Here is a 9,142-nt window from a genome sequence, read left to right as displayed (position 1 = left end):
GCTAAAGATACATGGACATTGTACCTGATGAACATGCAGTCCTTTGAATGGGCAGCCAGCTCTTACTAACGATTATGTGATTTGGTGAACAATATAATATATAATCATTTGGAGAATTTTTTTTTTCTTCTCAAGTCAGAAACTAATAAATGCCTTAGTAGAGACGTTCCTTAATGTTTTAAGTGCCGTCTGAATGCATGTCAAACATTAACACTTTGCTCAACTGCTGAGTGTTAATGGGATCAAATAATATAGTCATGATCCCATGGCATGCAGGAATTTAGCAACATTTAGCAAGTTATTTATGGGTGAATTAGGGTGCGCATTTTTTAAAAGATTTGTCTGAGTGAGGCCCACATTCTCAGTGTTTAAAAGCTCAGAGCCAAGAGCCTATCCATCACTGGGAAACGAGAGGATGATAACCTCAGGGCTCTCTTCCTTACTAAAGCAAACACAGCAGGAACAGGCAGAAACAGCATCATAAAACGTACCCTCTTATTAACCACCGGTACGCTATTTTGTCAAGCATTTTACTACTGCACCTTATGACCACTTTATCATGTTCTGAAATAGTACGGCCATTTCTATTAAATTATGCATAGTTATAAGATTATGCATAATTACATTGTAGATTGCTTCAGGGAGTATGCATGCACTTAGGTGCATGCTTTGGTACTAGTATGTTTATATATTGGCAGTGTAAGATTGTTTGTGTGCGTGCGTGTGTTGAGTCAGGGTCGATGGTTTGTCCTCTCTCCCCTCCCCTCCGGCGAGGACAGTAATGAGATGTTAATGATCGTGCCGGTGAGACGAGGGACATGGAGCTGTTAGACTGACCCCTACCTCTCTTCTTCTCCTCTTCCCTCCTTCCCTTTTCAACCTCTTAAAAGTCTTATTATTATCTACCTTTTAATGGATTGGATGAATAACATTTTGAACTTGATGGCAGATTATTTTGCTGTGTCACATATTTATTTTCTTCTGTTTTATACTACTTTGATTTTCTTTCTTTCTCTTCCTTCTTGCTTCCACACTCTTTTGTTGTGTGTTGTGTATCAGCTATTAAGAAATATGTACTTTTGTTTCTTCAGACAAAGCTGATGATGACTTGGAGATTACAATGGTGTGCCATCGACCGGAGGGCCTCGACCAGCTAGAAGCTCTAACCAACTTCAGCAAAAAGGAGCTCCAAGTGCTGTACCGGGGCTTTAAGAATGTAAGTGACCAGGCAGGTTCATTACTAACATAACTATTACAGATAGTCATTCTTTACTTCCAACTATAGGTTTATCTAAGCATCGTACAACCAAAGAAACTGATATTTGGCTAGGTAATATGCTTTTAATGGAGGTGGTTTATTAGACTTCCATTAAGCACCAGTAGCTGTCCACAGTATCAGCTTGGTGTACTTAAGATACTGAAGATGTATTTAAATAATCTGTAAATGATCGTTTTTTCTTTTTTACTTAATAATAAAGTACTACACATAAATGCTCAAATACTGCAAAAGAATCAGGTATCATTTTAGGACTTTTTTGGTGTCTCTTTGGCCAATTTACAGCTTAATTAAAGCTCTATGTGAAAACTTGACTCAATAGTGACACCCTGGAGAGACAGTCAGGATATGAAATTGCAGTCTGTTCTACTTTTAGTGATATTACATCAAATTAAACAAAAAAACTAAAGATGTTGAATGCATAGCGAGTCTCCCATTAATGTTGTGTAATCCTTTAATTGACTCAATCTGACTTTCTCCATCTCCACTCTTCTGTCTCCCTCTCGTTCCAGGAGTGTCCAAGTGGCGTTGTGAACGAGGAAACTTTCAAGCAAATATACGCCCAGTTCTTCCCTCATGGAGGTAAAGAGTGTGTGTCGTGATGTTTGAGTCTATACCTGTCCTTGTCTCACAATATTTTTTTATCCAGTGTACTGACAAGCGTTTTCTTCTTCCTCCTGCAGATGCCAGCACCTATGCACACTACCTTTTCAACGCCTTTGACACAGCACATAGTGGCTCCATAAAGTTTGAGGTTTGCTTGATTTCTCCTATTTGAATGACACTATTTCCAAACTAACTCTCCTCTGAATTGTTTTTGATTCAGTCCTTTTTGTCTCCATCAGGATTTTGTTACAGCTCTGTCCATCCTACTGAGGGGCACCATCACTGAGAAGCTACAGTGGACCTTCAACCTTTACGACATCAACAGAGATGGATACATCAACAAAGAGGTGTGTGTTTGTGCACTCACATTTCTTTTGTACTTTCATGTTAATCTCACACTTGTTTTTATTGGTATGTGTTTACTCTCCCCTTGTTTCATAGGAGATGACAGACATCGTCAGAGCGATATACGACATGATGGGGAAGTACACTTACCCTGTCTTGAAAAACGATGCTCCCAAACAGCATGTGGAGGCCTTCTTTCAGGTAACAACATCTTAGGCGGCAGACCAAAAAGCAACAACATAGTTAGTGAGGATTGACCAAACAAGGATGCATCAGTCAAGCACATGCCTCACATTTCTAAAAGCATAACAAAAACCTGGTACTTGCACCATGCATAGCAATGGCATCGCTATGCAAAAGCAACAACAAAAAACTTAACTTGCAATAAAAAAAACAACACTGAACAAAACCAAAACACTGATGCAAAGGGCAATGCGTGAAAAAGACGATTGACATACTCATAGGATAGGCTGCAGATTTAAGTAGGTGGTCTATTTATTTAAAATAAATTGTATCCATCTTAATGAATATTTAATAATATCTTCCCTATAACACCTTTGCATTTCTCCTCACAGAAAATGGACAAAAACAGAGATGGTGTGGTCACTCTGGATGAATTCATCTACTCTTGTCAAGAGGTACTTTTCTTTAGATTCACGTCTGTAATTACATAATACAGAGGATCCCTTTAACTTTGCAAAAAACAGCATTTTAATATATTGCAGTAGCACATGTGTTGTGTAAATGATTGAATTAAAGGTGGCTGAAACCATTTATATAACAAAGCTGTGTTAATGTTATTAGAAAAACCTGCGCTTCCTATTGTGACAACATGCCTAATAAACAAAAACTGCAAAAACCAGTGATAAATGCTCATTTCAGTTTAAAAACTAAAAGTAAACATTTTATTTTATTTATACCAAAGGGCCTGTTTCCTCATATTCTTTGCTTTGCTTTCTCCTCTGCACATCTCACTATATTGGCTATTAATTATGGACTTTGCTTCCTTTTTTATCAATGTGTTTGTTAGTCTGCAGTGATCACTGACCATCATTTTACAGGCTTTCACTGCCCCCTAGTGGCCAGTAATCTGAATTAATTAGTGTTTGTTGGATTACTTTCTCCTCACGCTCAGTTTTTTTCATTTTCCATCTTCTTTGCACAGGATGAAAACATCATGAGGTCTCTACAGCTCTTTGAAAATGTCATTTAGACAACAAAGAAGAGGTATGCGGTACAAAAGACAAGTGCAAGATAAGAACAAAGAAGAAAAGAGATGAACACACAAGAGAAAAGGAACAGCATAGCTTTCGTTGGAAACAAATCATGGATCTTGTCGCTTAAAGAGGGATGGTTGCCAGAAAACTTCATGGAAACCATCTTGCTGAAACATCCATGGAGACAAACGTTTGGGAAAAGATTCTTTGGACTTATACCTTTCATTTAACCTCTGTAACCATTTACCTCTTCTCCATCTCCCTCATTTTTGCAGTCGTTACTGACAGTGTGCATTTCATGTCATTTTGTAAATTCTGATTCTGTCTCATTTGGTCAAATACTTTTAATACACTTGTAAATTGAACCATATTAACTAGCAGGACTGGAATTCCTAAAAGCAGCTGGGAACAATCCAATGCATACTTTGTGCATTCGACTTTAAAATAATAGCTGTTTTCATCGTGAATTTCTGTGTCATCAAAACAAAGCTGAGCATTATTGTGAAGCATGCAAGAGAGAGGCCTACGCCATATTTAACATGGGCTTTGTGCCGTGATAAATAACTCAAAAATATTCTCAACTAAGTGTATACATTTTGGAAGCAATGGTCTGACAGAGCCACCTCATTTGTTTTCAGACTAAATTCAGACACAGGCCTGTAAAGGTTTGCAGAGCTGAATGTAACCTCAGCCAGCGTGCAGTCTTACGTCTCGTGACAGCTTGCTACAGTCCTCTTTACACCCACTGTGTTCATGTGGTGTCGGTCAGTGTTTCAATGTTAGAACGAATACACTGTAAATATTTAACTGTTGTATTTGTGGCTTGTTCTCGCCTTGTCTTTGTCTGCGTGTTTCTTATTCTGACTATCTGTCTGTCTCTCTGTCAAATGGATTTAATGTAATAATTCAACCTGACACTCATTGCTTAATAAAGGATACATTTAGAGGTCAACTGGCACACAGATGCAGTGACGTGTGTGTGTGTGTGTGTGTGTGTGTGTGTGTGTGTGTGTGTGTGTGTGTGTGTGTGTGTGTGTGTGTGTGTGTGTGTGTGAATATAAGTGTGTTTGTGTAGCAAGTAGCAACATCATCTTTTGGAAGAATTGGTCAAGCTCAAATGGCTGTGTTTCTGCCAGAGAGGAGAGTTTTGTCGTCAGTTCTGTTTGTTAGAAATGTCGACTCGGGGCCACCAACCTTTCACTGTGAAGGAGAGACAAGAGAGGGGAGCTAGAAGAAGGAAGGACGAGCGTGGCAAAAGAATAAAAGAAGAGTAGAGAATAAGACAGAAGACGAGAGAGACCCAGTCACTGATTCTGAAGGAATGGAAGCCATGTTTCAAACGAGCCTTTTTTTTAAAAGATTGAGCAAGACGAAAATACAGAATAATAAATGATTTAGTGTCAGGCCCACTCACTGTGCTAACTATTGTTTAATAAAGATTCCTTGCTGAGATGTGTTGCGGCTCATCTCAATTATACCCAGAATAACTTTAAGATAGACTGACAGAAAGGAAGACAAACAGACAGACAGAATAAAGCTGTCAGAATGAAATAATGTGTGTATTGAAATATTGTATAAAATCATTATATTTATCAATAAAATTTTCAAGAAACTAAATGAATTCATGTCTGCTATTTTTTTCACCTTGTCACGTCATAACATTTGCATTTGTATAGCTTATAATTGTTGTGTATTAAAACCGTAAAACCATTTTTATAGTGCGCCATAAAGAGCAGGAGCAAAAGGGGTCACAAGAACAGTTTATATTGTTATTTACACATATACAATGAAAGTACAAAAGAGTTGTACATTTGTGCCTCAATCCCGGAGGACACACAAATAAAGCATGATAGATAATGTGCATATGAAAAAAACGTCACCACCATAACTGAACATGCATCACTCCCTTTATTACCCAATTTACAGCCTCCTTCATATTTTCTTCACTTCTCTCCCCTCTAATCCTGACATCTATTTTCTTTTTATTACTGTGCACAAAAGCATTTATCTCCGATAATATAACATTTTAGTCACCATTTATTGGGCTACTCTGGTACACCACACCTTTGTATGCACAGGTAATTGTGGTGTTGCATTTATAAATGAGATTGGAAGAAATGTTAAGCACCAGAACATTCAAAAATATAATCTTGTGAAGACATATTTTTGTGTATTTGGATAAAAGAAAGCAGGATTCTTAACTATTATTTTTTTCCAGACACATTCTTGAGCAGGTTCTCTTATGTATCTGTTTAAACGGGTGTAGTAGGCCTTGCCTTCATATGGCTGGTGTTTTTCCCCTATAGAAACAAAGCCAACCCTTTCAAGATGTTTCAAAATGGTTACTTTAAGTCAAGGGGTTAACACAAATATTTCTCCCTCTTATCCTAGTAAACATAATTGGTACACGCATAAGAGGAAAAATAATGTTGTGACAAGAATTGTTAAAGTTCAGTTTCCCTTTTCGATTGGAAAAAGGCTCACGGTTCCAAAGAACAGAGTTGCAAGATTGACTCCAAGAAAGTTTGATCTCTTCTCCAAAACAAACACCACTCACCATCATTTCCGGTCAATTTTCTCAACCGTCCACTCAATTGGCTGCGACCAATTCCTCATTTATCAGGTCCAACATTTTTTTATCCATTGCATGGATCATAGTCAGTGTTAGTCCTCATGTAGGACTCATTTATTTTATTTATCCTCCCATGGATAATAGCTAATGCCTATCGATTAGAGTGTTTATTCCCTCTCCTCGGCCCAGGGTTGGAGGTTCTGCAGGGCGTACAGGGAGGAGTTATGCGCGCACAGTGGATCCGACACCGCTGATTCGCTGAGGGACTTCTGGAGGGCGGACTGCTGCAGCTGCAGGATCAGGCGATTGGCCTGCTGACGCTCCGCCTCCCTCTCCTCGGCTGTCTGTCTCCTGGAAACAGACAGGTGAAAAAAAAAATATTGAAAAATGAATATAAGGATCAATTCAAAAGTGAGGTTATGTGCGGTTATAACAGAAAAAAAGAGAAAGCACGTGTGGAACTAAAACATTTGCGCAAACCGCAGTGTTAAATTCTTAGAATATAATTAAAATGAGGTCAGTGATGTAAAGATGTCAACGTTGGTGTCCTTAGCAAAATAAAATAAAAACACGATTTACAGCAAATACAGTTGCGGTAATAATTGGTCAAAACTACATTTGACTCTGCCTATAGTGTTGTAATTGTAGAAGAAAGTGAATGAGAAGAGGAGGATGATAATAGCCTACTATTGTATAAATTGCTTGTTAGGTTATGGTCAAAGTTGTATTCTACCGTGTCAATGGGGTCAATTAACAGGAAGTGGCGCTTGATAAAAGTTTGAACTGGACAGCCAAAACAGATGTAGGCCTAACACTTTACGGCAGTAGGCTGCGGTGTGTGTTTCAGTGTAAATGTGATGAACTACGGTTGCAAATGTGAGTCCAGACAAATATGTAGGCTACTAGCCTCCACTTGGTCCTGCGGTTCTGGAACCAGGTTTTGACCTGTGCGTCTGTCATCTTCAGACTTTTGGCCAGGGCTGCCCGCTCGGCGCTGGCCAGGTACTTCTGCCGGTGGAAACGCTTCTCCAGCTCGCAGATCTGAACCCTGGAGAAGGAAGTACGGGGCTTTTTCCGTTTGGGTGGCGTGCGGTTCTGGTACGGATGTCCTATCCGCCGTGTTACGGCGAATGGCACCAGAGCAGCTGCAGGGAACACAGAGAGAGAGAGACCGGTGAGTAGAAGATTTCCTACAGCACCAAACACTCTGTATGGAAACACAAGACCATACATCACAGATATCTGCCCTGTTTGACAACAATTCCCTATTTAGACTGTGTACGCCTTATGTGAGATATGTGAGAGGAAATATATTGTGGAAGATGAGTCTGGCCAATGAACAAGGCAACTCTGGGAAATAAATGAATTCTTATTTTTAAGTCGTTAGAGGAGAAACTGATCATGCTGCTATTACAGAGAGGACAACAGGCCTGTCGGCCTATTTATCTTTACTTTCTCTATGAAACGCCTTTCTTTGTAAAGACATATGTTCGTCTTTACCTCTGTGCTAAATACAGAAGACATAACCCATGTTTTATTATAGTATTTGTTGTTTACTTTTTAATGTAGTTTTAAGACGTAGCCGAAATTATCCAACATCCCAATAGGCTATGTTTCTTATTTATCTTCAATGTAAATAATTAACATTTGTAGTACATTTTCACGAGGCTACAGTAATAACATATGTCAATACATATAGCTGTTTATTATTTATAAACAAAGCCTGACAAAGCTGTGTGATAGTTACACAACTACATTTGTTTTGCTCAACTACGTGATATAGAAATTAGATATTGAACTCCTAAAACACAAATGAAGTGGGTAAAAGGTATTTAATAATAATCAGTAAATGTAGTGTAATCCAGTATTTAAATACAATTTTAAAACTTGCGTCCTGTTGTTGTTTTTTTATTTCAGCCGTTAAAATAATTAAAGTAAAAGCATTTCAGTTGGCTGCTAAAAACCTTTACAAATATTTGGCACAGGTGTTTTTTTAAATGATTCAACAGCAGTTACTAATATTTTAAACATTATGCAATCTGAATGAGGGGAATCCGTTAAGTGTTATGGGCTACCTGATAATCTGTCCTTGGCGAACCTGTTTCCTATCCAGGGGAAGCACAGCCCTCCAAACCCAGGGATAGCGCCTTGCACGGGGGCCGGGGGTCCCAGGGTTGTCATGGGTCTGTGTGCCGGGACTCGAATCACTCCCCGGCTTGGCAGACTCCTGCTATCCCCGTAAGAACCCGACGCCTCCACCGGAGGCATTATACCGGAGAGGGAGATGGATAGCGCGGTGTATGAGGGCGCGCTGGCCCCGGTCTGGCTTCCTAAACTGTAATAACCGTCCCCGTTGCTTAGATCGACTCCACTTTGTCTTCCTGACGTGCGCCCGGTTTCTGGCTCCGTACCGGCTCCCAGAATCTGGTCAATGCCGAAGCTGATGGGCTCGTGGTGAGCCGGTTTTGGAGGAGGGCTCGGCGCGCTGGGTGCTTGCTCCATTCCCGTTGCTCTGTCGCGAAGAGGAAATGAAAAACTGAAAAAGATATGCTTTAGGGGGAATCACGACAGGGTTAAACTGAAACAACTGTAATTGCCAGTTGTGTCTCCATCGCGGTCCAGCAGTGTTTCCAGAATCCAGCGTATCCTTGTTGTCTCTAACAGGCCTCTTTCAGAGGACTGGGTCCTCTCTGCGCGCTCTGCTGAAACTTTGATGGGCGTTTGGAGAGATGTGACGCTCTGTCCTCCTCTCTGCGCGTCAAAACGCTCAACTCCGTCCTCCTACATCCCTCTCCACTATTCATTGGCTGGAACCTGAATAACTGATTGAATGTTAATAGGGGTAGGCCCACAATTTGGCACAATAACCACGATTTCCCATAACCACAGGCGTCAGTTTGTTATATATCTATGGCAAGATAAGGCATCACAATGCCTTCCTAGTGAATCAGTTATTGACGTTGTCGTTTTTTTTTATCATTATAACGGAGAGTGAGGAGCAAGCAACAGATTCATGGAAATATGTATATGACATGTCAGAAGAAATCGCACCAGCGATCACTGAAGATCAGTGTTGTTTTTAGCGTCTTTAGCGATACACATCTAATATTTTATTGTTTCAACCAA

General features: G+C 39.8%; 2 protein-coding genes across 2 annotated transcripts; one reads left to right on the top strand and one right to left on the bottom strand.

Moving 5' to 3' along the window:
* Nucleotides 1-1,087: 1,087 nt before the first annotated feature.
* Nucleotides 1,088-5,064, top strand: kcnip1a (Kv channel interacting protein 1 a). Its single transcript, XM_010775130.1, has 7 exons — nt 1,088-1,216; nt 1,789-1,858; nt 1,960-2,030; nt 2,122-2,229; nt 2,324-2,428; nt 2,803-2,865; nt 3,393-5,064. Exons 1-7 carry the CDS (start codon nt 1,121-1,123, stop codon nt 3,438-3,440), a joined length of 561 nt encoding a protein of 186 aa, XP_010773432.1. The 5' UTR covers nt 1,088-1,120; the 3' UTR covers nt 3,441-5,064.
* Nucleotides 4,698-8,766, bottom strand: LOC104948897 (T-cell leukemia homeobox protein 3-like). Its single transcript, XM_010775131.1, has 3 exons — nt 8,092-8,766; nt 6,924-7,161; nt 4,698-6,367 (listed from the first exon to the last, which is right to left on the bottom strand). Exons 1-3 carry the CDS (start codon nt 8,516-8,518, stop codon nt 6,184-6,186), a joined length of 849 nt encoding a protein of 282 aa, XP_010773433.1. The 5' UTR covers nt 8,519-8,766; the 3' UTR covers nt 4,698-6,183.
* Between the last annotated feature and the right edge of the window lie 376 nt (nt 8,767-9,142).

The sequence above is a fragment of the Notothenia coriiceps genome, unplaced genomic scaffold (assembly GCF_000735185.1).
Source record: "Notothenia coriiceps isolate Sejong01 unplaced genomic scaffold, NC01 NC01_scaffold00015385, whole genome shotgun sequence".
In the NCBI taxonomy this organism is placed as follows: Eukaryota; Metazoa; Chordata; class Actinopteri; order Perciformes; family Nototheniidae; genus Notothenia; species Notothenia coriiceps.
This window is presented reverse-complemented; position numbering and strand designations above follow the sequence as displayed.

What these genes read in the sequence shown, in the direction of transcription:
- LOC104948897 (XM_010775131.1), bottom strand. Translation starts at nt 8,518, where the DNA reads ATGGAGCAAGCACCCAGCGCGCCGAGCCCTCCTCCAAAACCGGCTCAC. An exon ending in CGCCAAGGACAGATTATCAG is followed by an intron (nt 7,162 to 8,091) that starts GTAGCCCATAAC and finishes TGTTCCCTGCAG; the next exon opens with CTGCTCTGGTGCCATTCGCC. An exon ending in AACCGCAGGACCAAGTGGAG is followed by an intron (nt 6,368 to 6,923) that starts GCTAGTAGCCTA and finishes GTCTGTTTCCAG; the next exon opens with GAGACAGACAGCCGAGGAGA.
- kcnip1a (XM_010775130.1), top strand. Translation starts at nt 1,121, where the DNA reads ATGGTGTGCCATCGACCGGAGGGCCTCGACCAGCTAGAAGCTCTAACC. An exon ending in ATGGATACATCAACAAAGAG is followed by an intron (nt 2,230 to 2,323) that starts GTGTGTGTTTGT and finishes CTTGTTTCATAG; the next exon opens with GAGATGACAGACATCGTCAG. An exon ending in ATGTGGAGGCCTTCTTTCAG is followed by an intron (nt 2,429 to 2,802) that starts GTAACAACATCT and finishes TTCTCCTCACAG; the next exon opens with AAAATGGACAAAAACAGAGA.